The sequence below is a fragment of the Pieris brassicae genome, chromosome 7 (genome assembly GCF_905147105.1).
Source record: "Pieris brassicae chromosome 7, ilPieBrab1.1, whole genome shotgun sequence".
NCBI classification, from domain to species: Eukaryota; Metazoa; Arthropoda; class Insecta; order Lepidoptera; family Pieridae; genus Pieris; species Pieris brassicae.
The window spans coordinates 13850530-13876140 of record NC_059671.1 but is presented as its reverse complement, the minus strand read 5'-3'; the positions used below and the strand labels follow the sequence as shown (position 1 = coordinate 13876140).

General features: G+C 35.4%; 1 protein-coding gene and 1 long non-coding RNA gene across 8 annotated transcripts; one reads left to right on the top strand and one right to left on the bottom strand.

Annotated features, from left to right (window-relative positions):
* Positions 1-2327: 2327 nt before the first annotated feature.
* Positions 2328-5174, bottom strand: LOC123712474. The gene is made up of 6 exons (XR_006754099.1): positions 4848-5174; positions 4085-4281; positions 3846-3916; positions 3575-3676; positions 2954-3094; positions 2328-2560 (listed from the first exon to the last, which is right to left on the bottom strand). It is a non-coding gene; the product is annotated as an uncharacterized LOC123712474 (long non-coding RNA).
* Positions 5175-9054: 3880 nt separating this feature from the next.
* Positions 9055-24867, top strand: LOC123712473 (rho guanine nucleotide exchange factor 6). Of its 7 annotated transcripts, none has more exons than XM_045665576.1 (10): positions 9109-9239; positions 9506-9719; positions 10038-10200; positions 10375-10593; positions 10986-11184; positions 11450-11671; positions 12160-12372; positions 15477-15729; positions 16639-16839; positions 18986-24376. In XM_045665576.1, the coding sequence occupies exons 2-10, from the start codon at positions 9536-9538 to the stop codon at positions 19390-19392; spliced, it is 2061 nt and encodes a 686-aa protein (XP_045521532.1). In that variant the 5' UTR covers positions 9109-9239; positions 9506-9535; the 3' UTR covers positions 19393-24376. The 7 variants fall into 7 exon arrangements, with proteins under 7 accessions (XP_045521529.1, XP_045521528.1, XP_045521532.1 ...); XM_045665578.1 differs by lacking the exon at positions 18986-24376 and adding an exon at positions 18419-18975 and having other exon boundaries at positions 9111-9239; XM_045665577.1 differs by lacking the exon at positions 18986-24376 and adding an exon at positions 24569-24867 and having other exon boundaries at positions 9112-9239.
* The last annotated feature ends 744 nt before the right edge of the window (positions 24868-25611 follow it).

The following is a 25611-nucleotide window of genomic DNA, read 5'->3' as shown; positions in this document are numbered from 1 at the left end:
ATTATCTACACGTTTTTCTTCTCTCCATTCTCATTTTCAACCCATACGTACGACCCCTATCATGCAAACAGTCAGATTAACGTACGTACATTATTAAAAATACATAGGACATGGATGCCAGTAATATCTGACGCGCTCCAGTATGTACATGGCACACTATTTTTTACATTTTTGAAAATCTATAGCCGCTCCCCCCCACCTATGAAAAGGTATAGCCTGTACATTAAGTACGTAACATTTTTTTTCTATTATTATCTACGCCTATTGAGTTAATAGGTCTCTATGACGCTCGAGTACATCCCCATCTTGAATGGTGTGCTCCCCTACACCCCACTATTATTCGAAGGGACCAATGAAATATATGGAAATAATTGTAGATCCATTTGTTAGTATACATAAATGCATTAGACTGAGCAGAAGATATGATTGCGTATAATTTGTCGTTGGCCTTAAGCTACCGAAGTCAGTTAATTATACAACTAGGCTGGCCATAAATACTGTTACATAAAAAACTTTTCTTCATTTCAACTTTTTAATAACTAACTTTGAATTTAGAACAGGTTTATTATTTTAAAAACTTCCTTCGATTTTGCGCCAATTCACATATTTTTTTCGTCTTCGTTATTACCTAGGTAACACTGAAAATGTATGGCAAATGAAAAACGGCTTAATGTGTGAGTTGCCAATACTTTTATTGTTTTTCGAAGTAATCTCTATTCCTCTCTACACATCGTCGCTTTCGATGGAACCACTGAGAAAAGCAGTGGCTCATTCTTCCTTAGGGGTCTATTCTATGGCATTTTCGTACGCTTTCACCGTACTTCAGGGCTCTTAAAGCGAATTTTATCTTTAGTACTTGGGAATAAATGAAAGTCGCAGGGCGCCAGGTCAGGACTGTATGGCGGATGACTCATTGTCTCGACACCGACATTGACGAAGTGTGGTGAAGCATTATCGTGGTGAAGGAGGATCATGCTTCGAGGGCGCTGCTGTCGATTTTATTCCAAAACAACAGGCAAATAGCAATTGACATACCAGTCTGCAGTAACCGTCCTTCCAACTTCTAGCACAACTGTCGCGAAATGACCTTTCCGACATAAGAACCTGAGCTTTCATCACCTGTGACAATGTCAAATACAGCATTTGAGGCACCGCCATTGAACTTATCTAATATTTGGCGACACCAGCCCATGCAAAGGTGTTTGTGGTCGTAGGTTAAAGTATAGGGAATCCATCTGGAAAATCTTTATGACGCCTAAATGTTCGTGTAATATTTTTTGAACTTGACTCATTTCACTGTCACTGTCTTATCTCCCTCTATCATGCGCCGCACAGGACTGATGTTATCTTCAGTAGTCGCAGTTAAAGGACGTCCCTCACGCGGAATATCATTGAGATTGCTACGTCCACGCTTAAGCTCGTTAAACCAATTGTAAATAGTGGCACGAGATGGGACTTCATTAAGAAACGCTAATAGCAGCCTATCATAGCTTTGTTGTTGAGTAAGCCCACAGCGTAATAAATTATTGACCGAAAATTTTCTCGCGTTAGGTTCATATTCACGTGTATCATAGAGAAATAATATATACTGGGAATAGAGAGCCATCTTACAGCTTTTTTTGTCATATCTTAATCTATACGTCATTGTGAACATACAACGCCATCTCGTATCGATATCGAAAACTAACTATATGTATGTGTGTGTGTGTGTATCAACACATATCTATGCACTGGTAGAGAATTAGGTGCAAGTACTACAATGTGTGGCTGAAAATTTGCGCCGCTGTTTTCACGAGCATTTTTTTGGCTATATTAACATGTTCCTCTGTTAATTTCTGCAGGCATCGGAGTTCTCCAAATGATTTATCGGCAGCATACAGTAGTTCAATGTATTCCCATTTAATGAGTTTCTGTTTTTGGTTTTCGGGGTCAATATAAATCAAGTAGTTAAGAAGGTTATTATTCCTCAGCCCTTTTAATAAATGTGGAACATCATAAATGGGGATAATTTTTCGTTTGGTCACTTCAAAGAAGTTAACTTTGGTCTCCTTTCCTTTTCTGAGATAATTTACTCTTTTAATTTGTCGGTTGCTGCATCGTAATGCGGAAGTGACATCTCGTCAAAGATTAACGTGCACAGTTTACCTTCGCGAGGCAAATCATGCACAACTTTTTTTAAATTTTAGTTTTGTTTCAGAAATTAATCTTTATAAACAATTTGCTGATGGCAATGTAAAATATTTTGCAGGCATAACAGATGGGACTCCTCTTATACAAAGACAAGGACAATACTTTCTCTTCCAAACAAAAACGACGATCCTTTTGTATTTCGCCGTTTCCATCTGCATGGCGGTAAACAATTTGGCTTGTGATGTCATACCTTTAACTACTTTTTGAAAAGTAGTGTTGCCATCCAGTTTTTCGGCTTTTGCAAGCCGCGCCTTAAATGAATGACCACTTTTTCGCAGTCTGTAGATTTCTCTTCTCAAGTTACAAATTTGTTTTTGGTAAGTGCTATACCTATTTACTGTCAATTTGGACGGCACCGTTCTTTCCGAAGCTGTAACAAAAAAATATAATTAAATAAAATCAGCCAATTGCAAATCAAACTCGCGCAATAACGGTTCTGTATCTATCAAAACAGCAACAAAGAAATGGCTATGAGAGCCCCCTTAAATATTTATTTAGCCATCAGTAGATATTTAAGGGGGCTCTCATACAAGAGACATGATGACCCTCCTACAAGGGATTTGCTACAGCCTGCGAAAAAAGCTCTTCACTGGCATTCTCCCAACGCACGACTCTGTGTGCCAGCCTTCCTTTCGCAAGTCGAAGTCACAACTAGCTGGAAGGCGTATAGCCAGCATACTCTATGATTAACTTAACGCATTATTCCTCAATCGAACTCAACTGTTCCAACTCACTATAAAGACTAAAATATTATATCACCAACCCTTTGAAGATCTTTTCTTGCAATAACCATAGTCCAGCATTATAGCAGCATATTCTGAATGCCTTTTTGATGATCTTTTCATGTTGTGCTTAACATTCTATTGAGTGGTTACTGCAGAAGTAGATGCTGAGCCACAGGCAACTGAAATGATGTATGGTTTCTCGATTAATTATTTTAATAAAAATAAAGTGTTATGTGTGTGTTTGTGCAATATAACCCTTGAAGCGCTCCACTGCTTATACAAAACCTCCCCTCCTCTTACATATGATACTTTTGAATAACAGGTATTTTATGAAAGTATTGCCGTCGCAATTACCTCTATAGCTTAACAAACACATAGGGGGCAGTTGCATTCTGGCATATTTTATCCTACACAAAATGGACAAAATCGAGGATTTGTATTCCTTCTACGAATCCTATCCTCCAATATATAGTTAGATTTTCGATTTTGTTTGATTTTTAACAATCCTCTGCCTCCATTATCTAGACTCTACCAGCCACCTATTTTCCAGGCATTCATTGAGGGGACATGCTTGTTTGAGATCTCTACGTAAGAACTCGTCTACAAGTACAGTAGCAGTCAGTTGTCTCATAGTCATTCAAAAAGCTATATGTTATTACCTGATATGGATGACTTAATATTGATATCTTCAATGGTGCAGCTGGTGGTAGCTTTGTCCTGGTATATGTTTGAAAGTGTTATAATATTATGTTCATAACAACCTGAAATTAAGAAAGAAGAACCAATGTCAATACAGAAACTATTAAATTAATTGTTATTGCTAATTGATAGAGAAATCCAGTAACATACAAACAAAAAACAAATACAGGCAAATTTTAAATCTTTTTTTTTGTAGTCCCTTAAAAACTAAATTATTAGTTAATTACCTACTTCTAATTGGGTGTTCAGTTCCATTTCCTGACTGACCATTTCACTAGAGTAAGGAAGTTTTCCATGAAAGCCTGAAAATAGTTAAACAATTTGTGATTTTAGACATTGAGTAACACACAATAGTTAACCTTTTCATGGAGGAATAAGTAAGACAATGAAAATTCAATTGCTATTGACTATATATTGGTTTCTCAACCAACCAAGGGTTAAGTAAATTAATTAATATTTCAATTACTTACCATTTGAATAAAGAGATGGAATGGCTAAAGCATTTAATCGGTTATTAGGATTATGATCTCTGTCGGTGAAATGAACTTCACAAACTTTTTTTTGAAAATCTGTTCATTAGTCAATTCAAAATCACTAGTAAGATTAACCCACCAATTCAAGTAATGACAGAATCTTTTAGGGTTTGAAAATGAATGAAGGCTGGCATCTGAAAAATAAGATAAAATATGCATGTCAATATATTGATAAAGTTTGAAGATTCTACATTAAATCATGAAATAATATGTTTCATAGTGGCTTTGTGAACTGAAATAAATTAAATTAAATTTCTGCTGTTGCTGAGATGGATAGGACCACACAATTTCGTAATTTAAGTAATCTGTTCTGTTAATATGTATATAAACAATACATTCATAAACATAAGTACTTATGCCTGTAATCCCTTACAGGAAAGGCAGGGGTGCATTGCTTTATTACAATGAGTTTGCTTAAGATTTACATCCTAAATTTATTTCCGGTAGTTTCATTACTTTGTCAGTTAATTTATTATGTAATAGCCCTATAAATTAAGCGCTTTTAGGCATGGAAAGGTCCCGGAAAGATAGGTTATTTTTGTTTCAGGAATCGATTAAGTGATTTGTGATACAGAGATAGTATCCATAGAATAGTCCAAAGTTTTTGCACATCGAAATGCGGCTCGCTAGGAAAGGCATACACATCTAGCAATTAACTATAATAATCTGAATAGTAGACATGCCTTAAAGGCTGTCTTACCTATGTCTGCGTGCAATCATATTTCGTAAAGTATGCTAGTAAGACTGCAAGCAGATAAATTATGGATCTCCACTTTCCGTGGTATTTCTATCGCTTAGTTTCCACTTCTATACTCACTCACCACTAGGTGAACAATCAAACACACATCGTTTAGGCATTGTGACCGAAATCACAAAAATACCACGAAATAGCGTTTCTTCGAAAAGTCTTAAAATACCAATTTACACTGTAAAATCGAGTGCAGAATCCCGACAGTCTGCCAGAGAAACTAAAAGCTCGACGCGAAGTGCTTACGAGAGTATCTCACAATACAGAAAACAGGATAAAATACAAAATGAACTAAAGCAAAATGGTAAGTGGTAATGCAACAAACAGGAGTCAGTTTGTAATTTGAAATTTTTGTTTTGACACTTTTGCCGTTGGGATTTGACATTCAAATACGTGATACATTATTTTTCATATGAAAATTTTAGAAAATATCCTTTAGAAATGTTTTGCTACATTGCATAATTTAGTTAAATTAAATTATTTATTTACTTAATATGCCTCTAAATATGCGTAAAAGTAAATCAAAGTAGTTTTTGAACTTTTGAAATGGTAATAACATTTTTCATTAAAGCGGCATCTCTTGAGCACAGTAGAATTTGGGAGATCGTCTATAGAGGGCGCTAATATCGAAAGCAAAATAACGTTGTATGAGACTGTCCCCCCCTGACGTGAACCAAGAGTTTTTAGATTTGCCGCCAATTCACAAAAACAAATGACAAATGACTGCAATATACTACATAAGTTTACCGAAGAGTTCTAAAATTGAAATTAAAAAAAAAAAAAATTCATTAGCGATGTTTCTAAGTGGCAGTTCTGAACATTTTCAGTGTTCCCCACGTATCAAATTACAATATGGAATTGGGTGTTAAAGAAATTAGGATTCCAGTGATCGCCTAGCACACAGTGCGTGAGGCGTTGGTCATATTCCAGACACTTCAAAAGCTTGGTGTCAGCCGTATGTTAGTATATACTACTTTCAATAGATACAAGAACACTTTGTCTGTCGAAGACCAGAAAAAAGGGCAGTCGTGTGCTGTTAGAACTACACAGGCTGTTAAAGGCAGAATTCAGAATCATCGATATAAAGGACATGCCCTAAATCAATATTTACAATTAAAGAGAATGGTTCGATAGAAACACCTTCTGTCGTGATACGCAGGCGAAAAGCGCATAAATATCCTCTTTACCGATGAAAACATTTTCACGATTGAAGAACACTAAGCAAAATGATAAAGTGTACCGAAAGGTACAACGTGCATCGTTTGTCTTATCTAGAAATTACAAAATTCCATTTTTGTGAAAAAGGAGTGAAAACTTCAGCAAAAGTGTATCTAGATACTCATTGATTGGATGATGTTGCGAAACCTCTCAGCAATGCACTTTTTTTTAATATACCGTGACTTTCCAGCAGGATTCTGCACACACATTAAGGCACAAACTACCCTCTAATAAGAGCTGAAGACATAACCTCATCCAGCTCAGACCTGAACCTTTTAGACATTTCCAATTATGGTTAGTTTTAGAAGAAATGGCCTGCTTTAAATAACACGGCGACATTGAGTCTCTTAAAAAATCTTTGGAGCTATCAGTGGCGAAAATTCCCTTGGAAACAATCCGTATATCCGTCGTATCGTATGAATTTATATAATATATAAATTCGCGGCTAAACAACTCCAAGGCCTGTATAAAGAAAGCCAAAGGTGACCATATCGAATACAATATTTTTTTTACTGAGACTTTAATAAATATGTATAGATTTTCATCACAACATTAAATAACTGTATTTAAAAAAATGCATTTTCATTTGTAATAGAACTAATAGCTGGTTCTGTAAGTGCAGAAATAAGGTCCACGCGGCTGTTGTTAAGAGTAGTAGTATAAAATATAATATTTATTAAAAACAGTTTATTGTTTAAAATCGACGACTCTCTATTCGAGAACGCGAATTTTAATTTCTTGTAAAACTTTTATAAACCGAAATAATGTATGGGTAAGTAATTGAAGAGATTTATGTTGGCAACATTTATTATACGCTGACAGCGCCGCACCTAGAACTATGGGACTTTGATGACGCGACCCTACGTTATAGAGTACATAATATCTACATATTCTAAGATATAGGATATAGAGTATTATTGCGCACTAACGCTGCCTGGTGGTAGTTGTGTTAACTAATATTACAAAACGTGTGTATGTAAAGAATTTTAAATTAGGATTAGGCTGCAATGCAATCACAGGGATTCAGTTCTCTATCACCACATTCCATTTTAATATCGCAAAATATTGTACCAAATGAGAAAATCTATGAACAATCAGACTAAAATAATCAAAGATTATTAAAACGGTGTTACACTTAGCATATTTTTTTGTTTTAATTAATACACGTAGAAATATATTTATAAGACTAAAATAAACTTATATGTAACATATCCATTGCACTTCCTTTGCCCCGCATAAACAGTACCTGTACCTCTCTGACGCAACACCATCATAAAAGGAAGCGGACAACAAATACCAACAGCTATTGATTGGATACCTCACATCGAACGGATCAATTCTCAATCAGTAATAAGTCTATAATGCTGATATAGATTATTGATCGTGCACCTCGTATCGGGCCGAATAAATAGTCTTATGTAGTTAAGTTTCAATTATTGTAGTTGTAAACAATTAAAGTAATTTAAATAATTTTGGTTTTTTTATGAATTCACCGCTGGGCCCCACACTTAATTTATAAAAAAATATTTTTATATTTTTTAGAAGCTGAATATTTTAATTTTGGCCTGGTTTTGAATTAGCTCTATTGCTATTAATATACTTAAAGTCATTGAAGTTGGCAAGATATTTTTTTTGAAGGGGCTCATGTCACAATCCTATCTCTCTCAGACTTTTATTGTAAAGGATAACTACTATCATTATTTCTTTTTCTTTAAATCTTCTTATGAAAATACAATATCAACTATCACCAATAATAGTGTATCGTTAACCTGTGAAGTAAGGAAAGCCACATGTCTACCATACAGACATGCATAAAGAAAATACAAAGATTTATTTTTATCTCTTATTTAATGATTGTACATTTACAAAATTAGAAAAATAAAAATCTTGGACACCTTACAAAAAATATTATAAATAATAATATACATTATTGTAATGTGAATAACAAATATAATACAACAATTATTATATAAGAAATGTTATTACACTGTTAAAGAGTATCTGACTGATCGACTTTAATTTCTTTATAAAAGTTAAGTTTATTAATAATGTTAAGTACCTTTTCGCAACGTGAAGCCAAAGCAAATATACCAAATAAATAATTAGCTTATAAGAATATAATTAACTATAATAAAGCAGCCCTCTCACAACATTGCCGTGCCTAACCAATTAAATTCTTTATAATAAAGCTTCTTAAGTATACTACTTACTTATAAATACTTTTATTTAATAAAAAAAGGTAGAAATTAAATACATACCATGTTGTCTTCAAATAAATAAAAGATATAAGAAAAAAAAACTCATATCCAATAATGTGTCAAATCCAGTCGCAGCCATGAAACAATTAATATCCTTTTTAGGATTGGAAAATTAATGTGAAGCTATATAGCTTTGTTGACCTGAAATAGAAGTAATAATTAAAATTATTGAATTAATTAATTAGAAATGGTGGAGACTAAATAATGCATAAATTGTAGATAATGTATTTTTCACATAATATAAGTTTCTTCCTCATGACCGTGGAAACAAAGTACCTATTAACTTTAAATCCCAATCAGGGGCAAATCGTGGTCCAAGGTATAATGCAAATGTTTAACGTATAAAAGAATTAGGAAATTTCAGGGAAAGTGAATGACTGAATGAGGCCTTCAGCAAAGGTACTATAGAGAATGTTGTTAAAACTCAAATATTCTAGATTAAGAAAAACACTTTTTGAACGGATTAAAGCCATGTATTACTATTAAAACTTACAGTTATTTACATAATTCTAAATATTATATTTAAGCTTTATATCACTGCCATCTACTGCAAACAGGCAGGCTTATTAAAGCTAATACAATTACACGTATATGTCATATGAACTGCTCTACGTTCAAAATCCCTTGGGAACTGGCAAGTGTCAAATTCAAAATAGTCAGCGTTGTTTTGCCATTGGAAAATTGAAAGATCTAAAAGTCAAAAGATGCTTCTACAAACGTCTCTGATGTTTATTTTTAGAAATTAGAAGACCGTGAGTGAAGCGGATATAATTAATACTTTAATGTACGCAGAAATATTTCCTTAACAATTATATTTTATGTGAATTTTTTTATATATTCTCATAGTGACCATTAATAGATATCAATTGTAAGTTTTTTCAGTGCCTTTACCTTTAGTATGTAGTTCCCCTAGAAGGACCTAAGTCTTAGCTAAAGCTTCAAGCATAGCACTCAGAAGTGTTACGGGTGTGGTGAATTTGCGGTTAATGTAGCAATATGAATTTGTATTAACTCAATTTTCATTTCCGATATACGTCTTTGTGACGCATTTGAAATCAACTTCACGGTCTAAACGATTCATTTCTTATACTTTACACTAAGCAAAGAACGAATTTTCAAAAATATTTATTTTAGGAAACATGAAACAATCTTATTTACTACAAAATGTCTACTGAAAACTGCTTAGTTAAGGCAATCTATTCATTCAAAGGCAAAAATAATGATGAGTTATGCTTCAAAAAAGGTGATATTATTACTGTTACTCAAAAGGAAGAAGGTGGATGGTGGGAGGGTACATTAGGTGAAACAACAGGGTGGTTTCCAAGCAATTATGTTACTGAATGCAAGGGTAAGTTCTCACCTAATTTAGATTATAATATTATATATTCTGTTAATCTTTGATGTGTCTTTTACCATTAAATTCTGGAGTTATTAAGAGCTTTAAATAAGTATATGAATATGGTGAAAGAAGTATTAATAATGTAAACTCATAACCTATAATGGTTAAGAGTTTACATGTTAAAACCATTACATCTGCACAGTCCAAACATTATTAAAATATTGAATAGATTCTATTAGAATCTAAGATTAATAAAGTTACTTAATAGTATCTTTATTACCCCTAGGTGTGTTTATGAATTAATAAAATGTTATTTTTTTTCTATAGATACCTCGGGATCCCTAACTACATCTCCTATAAGAGCAGTTTCAGAAATTCAGGCTTTTCGAAATGTTGTTCTCAAAGACATTATTGATTCAGAAAAGGCTCACGTTGCAGAAATGCAAGGACTGGTTACAAACTTTTTACAACCATTAGAAAAAAGTGAAATGTGAGTACTAATTTTTAATGTAATTTTCATCACTTCTTTGAGTGATAAAATGGTGAAGTATCTAATACAATTTTATTAAAAGTATTTGGCAATAAAAAAGGTTTTATTGGTCATAGGAAATAAACAAACAACTCATATTTTACTCATAGATTCTTATTTTGAAACCGTTTTTAGGCTCACAAGAGATGAATTTAAGCAGTTAACTGGTAATATTGTTGAAGTGCTTCAAATTCATGAACAGTTCCTATCACTGTTAGAGGAATGTGCAACAAAAACTGGGCCTGATCAAAGAGTTGGAGGGCTATTTCTACAATGGGCTCCTAAAATAAAATCAGTCCACCAGACATACTGTGCAGGCCATCCTAAAGCTGTTTGCATTCTTGATAAATATAAGTAAGCTTAATCTTATTTTCTAGTAGGCTAAGAGCTCTCTAGAGAGAGACTCTAAATCTTTTACCGTTAGTCTTGTGTATAAGTTGAAATGTAAATGTGAAAGTTGTTTTAGTAATATTTTTCCGTAAATTACAGCATAACTATTCCCTTGTTGATTATTCCTCTTGATTATTCTTATATCTATTAGAATGTGTGTATAGTAGAAATGCTAGGAACATTTCAATTCTATACAAATAAATGAACTTTACACATCCTTTAATGTATAATGTTAGTTTCTGTATATGTTTAGGAAATCTGCATTATTATTATATACATCAACCCTAATTTAGCCTATCCTTACAGTTTTATAGGATGTTTAAATGCTATGTAAAATAATAAGAGTAATATTACAGAGAGGAATTAAATAGTTGGATGGAAAATAACGGTGCAGTTTGCCCAGGTGTACTTGTCCTCACAGCTGGTTTATCGAAACCATTCCGACGTTTGGGCAAGTACCCTGCAATGTTACAAGAGTTAGCAAGGCATGTTCACGAGGCACACCCTGATAGAGGGGATACTCATAGGGCTTCCGCCGTGTACAAGGATATAGCTGTGAGTATTTCTAGTTATTATTGTTATTTTGAATGTATGACATAGGCCATATTCAATTTTATCGCGATGTTAAATGATATTTTTGTATTCGATATATGTATATATAGTCAATTATAAATATACTCAACATAAATTTTTTTTTCAGTACTTGCTTTGATATCATACAAACTCTTTAGTTATCTAATATAAGTTTATCTTGATTAGAGTAATATATATGAAGTCTTTCGGTAAGAAATTAAGGTGTACGGGAAATTATTTATTCCAGAGTAGTTGTTCAGCCCTAAGGCGACAAAAAGAGTTAGAACTACAAGTAGTAACGGGTGAGGTCCGAGGCTGGCCGGGGGGTGAGCTAGCATCTCTAGGGGATGTTTTACACATGGGAAGTGTTGCAGTTGGTCCATCTCACCAGGACAGATATTTGGTTCTCTTTCCTTCGGCCCTGCTCTTATTGTCTGTTAGCAAGAGGGTTTCTGCCTTCGTCTATGAGGTTTGTTTAAAACTTAGCAACTATATTTTTTTTTCACTATATAAAATCAGTTCGAACACCTTTAGTTTTTATTTTTGTGTTTATTAAAGTTTATGTTCTGAATAATCACTAATATTGTGATTATTCACTAACTAATATGTACAAAATATAGGCTATGCAAAGTTTATGACAAAATTAAAGATATTATTTATCTCTTTGTATCAAACTCTTATCAGTATCTCTGATAAGAAAAATCTCCGCTGCCGCCATTTTAATTTTTAAAATTAGAAATAAAATCGATTACTAGATATTTTCATAACAATGCCGTGTTTCATTTTTAAAAAGGTTTGTTCATTATTTACAATTTACAAAAACATTCTGATGTATAGTATTACTTATTATATTACTTTACGTTATGTAAAAGAAATTGCTAGACAGATGCAAAAATGTGTATGTCTGGCTCACTCTATTGAAATTCAGTTCCTGTAGTCACTTAAATAAATTTCTAGGGATGTCTTCCATTGACTGGTATCACAGTGTGTAAGCTTGATGATACTGATTCAAGAAAAAATGCATTTGAAATTAGTGGACCAATGATAGACACAATAGTAGCCGTGTGCCAGACCAAAGCTGAGGCTGACAATTGGGTCAGCTTATTGCAAAAGCATTCGAATATTAACAGCCCCACACATGAAGCGAACCAGCCACACTCGTTGCCACATGTAAGTCAAACTTTCATCTTTATTTCATAAATAATCTGTGGAGTTTTCGTATTCCTAGGTATCCTATTCTATGAAATATATTTTAAAAACATTACCTTAACATTACTCTGCATCTTCTACCGCACTTACCATGGAGATTGTTCAGAGGAGTTATTCGGATTAATAACTCCTGCAGCTGAGTTTCATCATCGGACGTCGAAGCAGAATAGGAAATTCCACCCATATCATCTCGACGTCCGTCATTCCACTACTACTTCTAAGACTGTTTTTGCCGCGCACCACCACTATGTGGATCCAGCTACCCACTGAAGTATTTCCGAAGCAATTAGACTTAGGGTCCTTCAAGAAAAGACCAATTCTCAAAAGGCCGGCAACGCACTTGCGAGCTCTATGGCATTGAGAGAATCCTATCGGCGGTATCATTTAACATCAACCCTCCTGCACGTTGCCCCCTGTTCTATAAAAAACTCTTCTAATTTAATATTTGATTTCATTTAAGTTTCAATTTGTTTTATAATTTCTTTAGCTGGCCCGCTCTCCCTCAGAAGGGGCGTTGTCTAGCATCAACAGTAGCCGTCGCAGTCTTTATCACGTGACCTTGCCGCCACCCACTTATCCGTCTGCCTCACCGTACTATTCTCTCACAAAATACTTCGCTAAACTAGTTAGAAAGAAAGTCATTACGAGACAAATGCTGCGTAAGCTTCTGCACGAAAGAACGTGGGCAAAAGCACTCGAACTGTCAGGTCTACCTGTTAAAAGAAGGCACAAGAATCAAATTAAACTTATGATTGAAACAGACGGCACAGTAGGTGCCGAAACTGAAGCCTCGGATTCCGATGACAGTGAACACGAGACAGATGCCACAGATAATTTTGGCCACTCTGGTAGTACTGATGCGGATGCTAATAGTTCGTCGAAAATGTTACGACAAAACGCGATTGACAGCATCGGACCTCGGACTATTTCCTCGTCTTGCAGCAGTTGGGACAGTAGTTTTGGATATGTCAAGTATTTCGACACGTCAACCGACATGCAATTGGATTTATCACAACCAAGTGTTAAAGCTGATTGTACCAAACACATTTTTGACTCTAACAGAAATTTATACGACGGTCGATGTGAGGAAAACAGCTTGCAAAGATCGTCGCGTAACAATAATTTAAGTGTACCATTTGGACCATATTCCGATAGCGCTGAGAACTCTAGTTTTGAAGCAAGAGACTACACTGCCTGTGAAGACCTGGTAAATATGGATCAAAATGCTCAATTTGATACTTTGGTGTCGGAAGAAACAGATTTTCTGCCGACTCGACGAAGCTTTCCCAACTGCAGCAGTAAAAATGACATGCCCAAGTTGTGGAAATCAAGTGAAGAAAACTATTGTCGATATAAACTTGATTACGATACTGTTATGTCAGACCTTCTTAAGGTGTTAGATCCTCCTACACCTAAATACAGTCGTGATAATCCTGTGGATTCAATTATAATCGATCCGCCGCCTATGTTTAGGAATGAAGAAGATGATGTGAAAATTATTAACGTGACCCTTAATCCTGATATTCCTTTCCGAAAACATTCGATAAATTCAGATAAAAAGCTGAGGAGGTCCATTTCTAAGTCTATGGTGGAAACGGAAAAGAAAAGTAACGATCCGCACTTGCAAAGAATGAGCTCACAGTCCGATAACCAGAAAAATCGGAAGAAATGTGAGTGCTGCAACAGGTCTTTATGCCCCAGTCCCAGGTCGTCTGACTCAGGTGTCGCGGGCAGCTGTAATCTAGCGTCGCCTGAACTAAACATGCATGACTATACCAGCTCGGGAAATACTGGAAATGATTCAGATTGTCAAGAAAAACAATCCTTACAAAAATATTCCCAAAACACATTGCACAACCGCAAGATGTCCCTATCCGATATAGAGGCTGCAACTTTTGAGGACCAATGCAGGTGTACTTCCCCATTCGGATCTACTGCCAGGACGTCTTGCGTAACAAGTGTCACCTCTGAAAGTAGCCTTGACGTAAAAGATATATCCAATACGATGCTGGTGTCCACATACGCTGCCAACCCGCCATTATCCTCATCTAACATCAAACGCACATCTATAAGGAGAAACATAGAGCGATATATTCCAGAAATAAAACTGAAACCGGAAGTTCCTCCTCGTATTTATAGAAAACCGAGTACACACTTTGAGGTTCCTAAAAACGTTCGTCAACCATTACCGTGCCAGTGGAGCACGCTAAATATAACAGAACGCACTAAGCCCAGTTTGCATTACCATATGCGGATATACAGAGAGAATCCCAATGAAAGCCGCGATGAGAGGCCGTCCCGTAGGGATTTATTCCGTAATCGCGATGCCTTTGATAAAGATACGAACAAAACAGATTTATCATCAAATCACACAAAGACGAGGTCACGAAGCGAGGATTTGCTAAAAAAGAAAAATTTGTCGCAAACCGATTCAGGCTTCATGGTGTACCGTTCAGATCTGTACGCTCATTGGTGGATGAAAGCCAAATTACCCATAACCGTGGTCACCGACTCAGGCAAGGATCATTTTTTTGTAAAGTGATACTGTTTGTGTACCATCTGTTTGAAGATATGTCATAAAATTTGTAACCACTAGATTAATAATATCATTAGAGTTGCCCCAGTACTGCAGTGCTTTACTCGATCATCCTTGCCTGTGTTTATTCATTATACTAACTGGACAACTCATTGCATAGTAGTATAATTTACTAATAATCAAAATAGGCCATGCATGAATAGGCTTGATACACGTTTTTTGTGACTTTGCAAATGTGGAAGCGAGCCGCATAGTTAATCTAGCAAATAATACGCCTAAAGTGCTAACAAATCGGATGAAAATTACAAAAATATCACGGATAGATTACCTAAACGTGTTAATACAACATACATTTAAAGTATCCTATAAGAAAAGAGGTGTTTATCAAACGCAATATTGTAATTTGTATATCAAAATTATATCACATGACAAGAAAAACTGTTTTTGCGAATTTCCCGAACACCTATAATGCTTGTGTTCCGTGCTTAATCATATAACCGCCAAAGCATAATATGACGGACGTTTCCAGATGGCCATGAGCGACAGCAGTAGCGAGCTCTCCGGTCTAACGAACCACAAAAGATCACACTCATTTAATAATCATCAAAGTTACACGCAGCACACTCAAACGCCGAAGACAAAGCAAAAAAATCAATCGGCCCGCTGGCTTCTTAACTCCTGCGATTCGCTCGACCAATCACCTGCAAAATCTAAAGTGCCAATCGGAAAGAAATACTCTTCTGTGGACTTCATCGATTCGGGCGCGACTTATAGCAATAAAGGTATGTTTATAAATTTGGATAATTATAGACCTATCAATTTCCTGCATACCACAGTCTACTTGTGTACGTATTCAATGATTGTAAATTTGGTATAATTAAACGCTATTTCATCTAGTAAAGACTATTTTTAGCACTGAAAAAATTATTGTCTTCAAATCTAGACGCTAGACAGTTCTCAATTTCCAACCATTAAAAAATTCCACAGTACTTTCTTTCTTTATAGTTCGGCAAAACATTCGACAGTTAATTATCATTATCTTAGTTCAGGCTCGGGCCCGAAGTATAGGCAGTATAGGCAGATAAGCATTATTTACAAATATTTGGTAATAATGATTCGGTGATTCTATAAATAGGCAGACGACAGTTCAAGGTATTCGCCATATGTTTGAGCGGCGACCGAACGATATTAGAACGATGGAAACTAATAAACATTTTACGTTTTATTGTGTCTGAGAGGTTTTATTTTTAACTAGAAAATGCTGCATTCTATTGCTAAGCATATTCCTTGCTAAAAGCCCACCAACGCATCCACTAACATGAGTGTTAATGGGCTCCGGTATTTTGTGGCTGTTCCGTAGGCTCGTATAGCCATGTATAATTTTTTTACCCGTTGTCTGGTTTTTCTCAACATCGATAGCATACACGCAAGTTATGTAAAAGTAAGCCGCGGTTATGTGCAAAGACAATATAGTAAAAAAAACTAAAATAATGCTCGTAACCTTGTAAGTAACTAAGGAAAACAGTACAAGCTTGCGATGTTTGAGTATAAATACATAATCTCCTTACATTTCTGCTTCTGAGGCTTACAACACGGTGTGTGTTTGTGTTTGTAAGCTGAAATGAGAAACTAAAATTTTATAAGAATTATATACGATTAGATTAGGGCTAATTAAATATTTTTTTCAACAGGTTGGAGTATAACATGCTTACGACCGGCGCCGCCCCTCAGGCCGCAGTCGTTTTCAGTGGGTTCGGACGAAAATATTGGCCCAACACATCCTTACGCCCCTCATCAAAGAAAGTCGAACTCGTATGAGGAAGACGCTCTAATTCTGAAAGTCATTGAGGCTTATTGCACCTCAGCACGCTGCAGAAATGCTGTTAGCTCCGGTAAGTTTATCTAGCTATAGGGTTTAATAACAGAATTCGCTAATACAGGCTAGCGTCAGCGTAATATATTTATTTAATTAATTCTTGTAACGTCTCTTATTACGCGCAGAACTAAATTAGTTAGTTAATTTTTTCATGAAATTATTTAGGCAAAGCATTTATTACTTTGTGAATTGTTAAGCTGCAGTACCCTTCGCACAAACCTTTCGATAGATTCGTCATTTATAGAATTGGGATTGATGGTTGTCGTTGTCCATACATTTGCTAATAGTTTCTACCAATACTAAGTTAGAGCTATTGTGTTTCTATGTCGTAGTTTCAAATACGCTCGCTAGGCGCTGGTTTTAGTTTTAAATTCAATTCAAACCCGAATTCATTTATTCATTTAGGTAACACAATGTACACAATGAACGTCGATAAAGAAATAGGTACATATTACATGCTTCTAATATTAAATTTTCGTGCCAGTTCTCAAATCAAAGGCGTAGAACGGACGTGAAGAACTGGCACTATCCTCTCCGCCACTCTTCTAAATCGCCAACTTTTTTGTTTTATAAAATGTTTGTAAGGAGCTGCAACCATTACACAATGTTCTATATAACATGTTTAAGTAATTAACTATAATAATAAAAATAATATAAACGAAAAATATAAAAAAAACAAATATTTGTCCTCTACGTAGTAGGCACGGTGAAATGGGAGCACGCACTTACATTGTCGTGGGAACAACACGCATAGTCGAAATAACGTAGGAAAGTTCAAATTTATGTTTTCGATATTAAAATTTAATTAATAGTGTTCTATTACGTTAAATTGTACGTAGTGTTTGTGCTAAGGATGCATTTTTGAACTCTAATTAAATTAAGAATTGTTCATTTTTGACACTTAGACAAATTTGTAGGCATGTTTATTTGAGGTTTGAAAATTTGAAAATTGAGAATTCAATTCTCAGCCCACAATGGCCGTGATGGGACGTTTAGTAAAGTAATTTATTATTAATCATAAATTTTTTCTATGTTAACTCTCAAACCCAAGATGCGGTGTCATTTGTCAATTTTTACCGTCTAACAAAAATAACATTACTACCACCGTAACGCGTCTAATACACATACCGCTATCAAAACTTACAGAAAATGTTACAGATTGAGACTGTTTATATTTTTTTCTAGAATATAAATATACTATAGATATATATATTTCTTAAAATTAAGGAGATTTACGTCTGAAGTTTTTCCACTAATGCAATAAATAAAGTGCCTAGCGCAAGGTGACAGTGGGTGAAATGCAACGTGGCCGGGAGTCGAAAGTACAAAGCAATTTGAACCTTCTACTCTGGCTGTAAGGTCTCAATTTTAATCTCACAAGACAGTTCGAGAAATTCAAAATGGCACCTTACAAAGAAAATATTTAAGTTTTCAAAACGTTGCGTTCGTAAATATTTCCACTAAGCACTTCGTAGAAGCTCGATTAATGTGTAACAAAATGGTTTTATTGGTATTTAAATAATGAAAATGACATTACTAACTATATTACGTAATAAGCCAAAGGTCCGGTACTAACCCAGCTTATTATTACGCAGTACCCAATATACCCCTGGAGTTATTCGAGTCGACACGAAGGAGACATGCCAAGTCAAGAAACCGCATTATCAGTTGGTTATTAGAATAATGTCTGACTGCAGAATGCTTGCAATCTCTATTTCCTTGGCTGACACCTAACATTATATAATACTCGATTTATTATATTTAATACAATATAGCTACTTATATAGATGTAATGCATGACAGCTTACTAATATATTATATTTATTGTTGGTCCTCATTATACTCGAGGTAGATCTGGTAGATCTGTATATTTTAGTACAAAGTAGCTAGTCATTGTAGTTATGTGAAATGCAGTATTATTTTTATTTATTCAGGTTAATTTTGACGAGAGTATAAACTCTGTGGTAGTCTTTTGAAGACGTTCTAGAGTCGCGGGAAATGGTTATTTATATTGGCAACGCAAGATACTAACTCACCATTTCTAGCGCCTTCTCTTTCACACCCTCGATGGTACTGACAAAGACGGACTAACGCTAAGCCTATCTCGTGTCAGTGTACAACCTTTATGTTTTGTTACATGCGGCTGCCTTTTGCACCTGCAGTGGAGTGCGGCCACTTTCCTCTCGGTAAAGTACAGTATCACGCACACACTAACAAACCACATTATAAACTGTCGGTCGGGAGGAGCGGGACGCCAGAATACACCGGACGGAAGGGGACTAAGGTAAAGCGGAACAAGAGCTCGTCTGCGGCCGACGGGTATGGGGGGGAGACGAGATGGCTGCTGGACAGGCGCCTGGAGATGAACAGGTCGAACCCGAATCTGTGGGAGAGTTCCGGGGATTGGGATAGGTTGCGAGCGGCGCGTAGCGGATCCCACCCAAGCCTGGCGCGGCCTCACGTCCCGCCGCCGCGCCCGCTCTCCGCTCCGCGTTCTTCGGCTCGTTCCTCTACCTGGTGTTGCGGCAACTTTGTCAAACAACTCACTAAATCGCATCACTTTGACTGACAGTGATTTTCTCGAAGTCTCGCTTTGACTCATCACTAACATTCTCCCACGAGTGCGTGATCGCGAAGGCTTCTCATTTATTAACCATCTTCATCTCGATGTGCATTTGTGTCATGTGCGCATGATTCCTTTCAAGTGCCATTATTGACTTCCGAAGCGTTATCTATGTGAACATAGATTTTAACCAATTCTGTAGTGCATGTGTATTATTATTGTTAAGATTTGGTGCATTGATATTATTATATTATATGTACGCTATTTATTGTTAATAGCAACCCTATTGCACGTAAAGTTCCATTTTGTTGAAAGACTTGAGATTATATTGAATAAACATGCATGTGTTTTTAACTAATTAGTATGAAATTTACATTTTACTTTTAATAACAATTATATATTATGGTTAGTATTGTTACACTTCAACTAAGCGAGGCAGTCAGAATATGTATTATTTTTTCTAAACGTAATAAATTTCAGCTAAAATTATTTACCGTATCATATTTTTTGTTTGCGTTAAGACACATATCGAAGACGGCATTTATATCGACATGAGAAATCAAGAGCCGTGTAAATCAATAATTACGGTACTGATTTGAAAATGATATGGATGTTGCGGAAATTCGCAACACACTGTACCTTCGGAGACACATTTATAGTTAAAATATAGTAAACACGTTCCTTTTATAATAGGTATATGTTGTGCATATTATAAAACGAAGGCCGCGTCACTCTTTACGCAATAAACTTAACAAAACGGAATTTTGTACGATTCACCAATAGAAAAAATGATTCCTGAAGAGGTTTATAATTCATTTTGTGAAGTAATGTAATATTTTTGTTGAAGAAGTCTTAAAAAAAACTTGTTGCACTTGGGCGAAAGCTATGCCTTTATTTAAACAAATCATACTTTTCCGCTTAAGACGCTGTCACTGTGAAATCGTTTTAAAGGGTATGTAGAACTAAATAGGCATTGAATTATCAGTTAAGCTTTGGATGGACACATTTCTACGTCGACATTCGATCGTATACCGGAAACGTATTGAAATCGTATTAACCGGAAGTTTCAAGATCCCTTCATACCCAATTCATGTATAATCAATATCGCTTTAATGGTCTCTAGACCTTGAATAATGAAAGTGTTGTAAAAAGAAAACATATTGCTATTAAAAATACTAAAGTTTAAACAATTTTATTACTGAATGAAGAGCGACTTTGCACTGGGTAGCAGATTTTGGACTCGTGATATTGTGCTTGAAGGATGAGATTCTGAAAAGAGATTCTTAGTGGAAAATTGTCTTTTTAAATCTTCTTTTGAGTCTAATCGTATCTTAACTATCCCATACATTTTTGCGTCAATTTTATTCAATATTTTTCGCTAGCTATAGTTACGGTCTTTTGTGCCCGAAACAATTGTTGCTACAATGAAAATCCTCCAGGGGTCTGAGACATGGTCTTGTTTGGGAAAGACACTGACACTTTGTCACGTGACCATTTCCATACAAATTCGCTAGAGGGTGGCACGTGCTCATATAAACCTTTATCTCTATTCACATTGTTTTCCGAATCCAATTTAATACAGAATTTCGTTCAATTATTTAATATAAAATAATTTTCTAAAAATGTTGCTTGAGGCTACTTATGATAGGGATACGGCCTTGCACAAATTTTGTTGTTAAAGGCGAAGGCTCTAGCGGCGTAATAGAATTGACAGCGCTAATAAAGCTAAGTATTCAGTTTACGCTCGCTGCATAATCGCCGACTGCCGCGACGTGCATACGTTTAATATTGAACAGGAGAGTGCGACACTAAAGTTGAGGTTCACGTAGCTTTTGTAGTGTTTTCAGTCAACAGAAGATTTAAGTTCTTTTTTTTTCATATAACTGCCTGCGGGCTCACACCCGATGAATTCCTTCCTTTCCTTCCTTAGAGTATTTCTATGTTATAATTAACTGGAAATACAAACCTTCCTCACATCCACATCCCTTCATAAAAGTCAAAGTGTAATCGATTTTTTTCATAATGATTTTTTAGTATTTTAGTAATGAAACCAATTTTATGAGTAACAATTGGTTTCTTAAATTCATAAACTTATCACGCCATGCTAAGGCAAGAGACGGGCGAAGTCGTAGTTGCGGAACGTATGGTAGAGCTTTTTAGACTAGCACAAGATACCCAAAGAAAGAAGAACCATGCTACACTTGTTAACACTGAATTGACAAAAGTTTAAACGACCCTTGTAAATACGTATTTTTCAGTACTCGAAAATTGTTTACGAAACCCGTCAATCATTCGCGAACTCGTATGAATGACTTAGCGGTGTATATTTAGATATAATACGTACGTGTTATCGACAGTTTTAAAGTACAGACTGAAATTGATTATATATTTTGACGTCGGCGTAAATGCTACCGTGAAGTACTTTTCCATTCGGGATTTAGGCAACAAATACTTGTATAAATTAGATGAAGTCATGACTGAATTAATGGACTAATTTCTCTTACTCTCTTTTTTTGAGTAGTTAAGTTATGAGGCTGATTTAAGCTTTTTGAATAATATATTCTTGCAACGCGTTTACTATCGCCTACCTGTTAGTCTGACCAGGTAAAGACAATTGTGGATCTCAACAACCCTAATGCACTGAGACAAGCTGAGGATAGAGTGGTGTGATGGCAGCACGTCGATGTATCGCTTAGGATTATTTAAGACAAAGCACGAGCTACAGTAATAGAGTTTGCGAAGAAGAAGAAATAAAAAAAATATGATAGTTTCCCAAGTGTACCACATTCTTAACACTGAATACGCATTATCTCGCTTACCTTATTTCCTCACAAACACCAATAGGCTCGGCATACTTTAACTTTAATATTTCTTCCTGACTGTTTTAATTTGTTTTGCTTTTAGTTTTCCCAGAAATAGGCCGCTCTAAAATCCGTACTTTAACTCACGTAGCTGAAATTCGCCCGCCTTCCTATTGTTTTCATGCTTGGCTGACTTCGGATTCAACTCGTGTTTAAATTGATTTTTTATTAACAACTGCTGACACAATCTCTCATAACTAAAGACTTGCCAACGTGAAAACAACTTTACTGTGTTGTATAATAATAATTAGTAAATTTATTTATTGCCAAAAAAGAAATTAATTTTTTTTTTTATTCAGTAAGTTAATAAATTGGCAGATCGATATCTTTGATAATACTTATTTGAGCTGTGACTACAAACCTAAAATATTAAGATAAATGAACTCGTTAATTACGATAATACATTTCTTTTTAATAACAGTGACGTAGATTATAATCAAAACTTCGTCTGTTATAAAACATTAGGACACACCCTGAGTTCGCACGAGTACCCTTGAAAAATTACTCACCTTCCTCATGAAGCATTCAAGCACATATTGGTGAAAATCACAATAAACTTAGTATTTAACCGTAGTTTTTAGAGTTTATCGCAAACAGATAGACAGATGGTCGTGGTGGGTGACTCTTTTTTGTAGGCATTATCAAGCTCTACGTTTCCGAAGCCAGTAAGGCAGCGTTCGTAAGAAACGTTTTCCGTCGCCCGACTACTACAAAAAGGCATTTTTAATTATCGGGTTTATATATATGTCACTCAAAAATAACGTGGCGTTCTATAGATAACACAGTTAGGCGGTAATTAAAATCGGTTCAATAGATTCAGAGATCCCTACCTCTTAAACTCTACTTCTTTATAATACCTACATATTCCAATATAACCGCTTTTAGCATTGATGTGGGTATACTGTATAGAGGTGGTTTTTCATAGCTCCCATGTATGTTTTAATGACGTCGTAACTGTATCATAAATCTACACGGGATAACAGCTGCGCATCGCGTCTTTGTGCTCATATTGAGATGGTTATTTATCGATTCTAAATGTGATTTGTTGTCTACCACTAATAGCACATCCAATTTCACACAATTTCGATTATGGTCGATTGTAAATTTATTACACCTTACTAATTTGTTATTGCGTTTTAATTACATTTCAATTTCGTTTGTCCTCTACCCAAGGCATCCCGTCACCCCATTTGAGGGACGAATTTTTCAGAAAATTGCGGCCTTCATCTAAGTTTTGATCAATGTTCTGATTAAGCATTCTAATTAACTGGATCTTTTTTCTTTAACAATGTTTGTGTGTATCCAATAATATTAAATTCTATGTAATATTTGTTCTGTTTTTCAATATTTTGGTAACAAAGTTTTCCGTTGTTCGTAAGCTCCTTAGTCCAACATTGATCTATGAGAACCTACATTGCTGAAAATTACTCATGACTTGCTTGAGCAAACTTTGTTCGAAATGTGGTTTTAACTTGAACCGAAACAAACGTTTGCCGGTACAGTCGACGGCAATTTCCAGTCGCCTACAAAATATTAGTGCTTTAACATCGAAATTACGCGCTCAGAGAACAATCGCCATCAAAATATATAAAAAATGTACAAGAAAAATATTTCGAGCGAGTTTTTACATTAATTAGTGGTCATCAACGTGGAGCAACATCTCGGAACGCCACGCAATTTTGCTCGTTTCTTTTCACCCGCTCGGATCGATGCCAATTTATCATGAAACGTAATGTAACTTTTTAATACCTCTTCCATAAGCGTTAAACCTAAATTTTCAGTTTCCGATTCCTCTGCCTCGCACAGTTTGAGTGTTTAATGTAAACAATTTTTATGTTATATTTGGTGTTAGACTAGAATGTTGCTGTTCTCTAGTCGATAAATGTATTTAAAATTCGAACAGTATTAAATTTGCTATTATTAAGTAGGGTCGCTTATCCGAGCTTTTAGTGCTTCGAATTAAAGCTTGTTTATTATAAAACTCCACCTCAATGTATACTTAGAATATGTGATTTGTTACTCTGAGAAATGTATAACTATAGATACCGTGTGTTACATACTGCTGTTTATATTTATTTTTATAATAAATTGTAGGTTACATAAGTATCAATAAATTTTATTCAAATGTATATATTTTTTATTTACACGAGCTTTAGATTAACTTTCCGCTAATTGCGACACGATTAGATTAAGCACATTGCACGGGGAACACGATTAAACCGCCTTGCTGTATCTCGAGGTTGGTAACTTGTGACAAATGACGTATGTTCCGGTTCCGCTTCTCGCCTCTGATATTAATCATTGTGCAATTATGTTTTCAGAGTGCGACGAAGAGTCTCCGGTATCGATAGAGGCGTTGGTACGTTCTCCGTCACTGCCCATTCACGCCTCATCCAATCACGCCACCAGTTTGTGGACCATTGTCATGAGATTACAGAATGAAATAAAAACTTTAAGATTGGATGTCAAAAACTTACGGTTACAATTGAACGAAGAAAAACAAGAAAGAACTCTCGCCATTGCTGCATTGCAATCGAAAAACATATTAAAAGATGCAAAAGAAAGTAAATGTTGACTGCATTTTAGTTTATACCAGAATAAATACAGTATTTTTAACATTTTACTGATTTTCATTTAACTTATATTGAACCTTTAAAGGGATTGAATGGTTCCGTTCCATAACATTAGCTCGGTTTCAAATTGTGGTAGCACATTGAATGCAATCGCATACCTGCTATTTCCATCTTTGAACAATTTATAAAGTGTGGCAGTGGCCAATATATATGTGAAACTATTCTAACCACGGGTTCTGGCGGCTGGCTCGATTCACTGGCTGCTCATTGAGGCGGACAGCCGTGCGCTATGTATGTACTACGGTGCCTCGGCAAAGGGTAAATGCAACGTGCCTGAGATAAAAATGCCTCGGATTTCCTTTAGGTCAGGGCATGGCATCCAAGTATCTATTTACAATAAACGTTAGGCCGTTAAGGCAACAAAAATCTTCTATTTGTAGGGTCAAATACATATCCGCACTGAAGGACCATTCATAAAAAACTGGAATCTAGCCAACTGTGTATTTAGAATGTTCGCAGAGTAGTAGGTATATTTTGATTACACTGAGGCATTTTAAACGTAATTTTTCTACGAAGGAATGGTAACGTTGACTAATTAAAGATGTTTTATAAAATTCTAACCCGTTTTCCGGGCGTGTAATTTAGCGTAAGTAGTCGGCCTCGAGGAGGAATTCAATTACTTGCCTTCAATATCTTGGTGGAAAATGTTATACAAAGATTCTTTTCTTTCGCATCGATGAAAATTTGGAGCGATCCATGCAGCTGATAGTTCTGCGGCGAACTTCGAATAT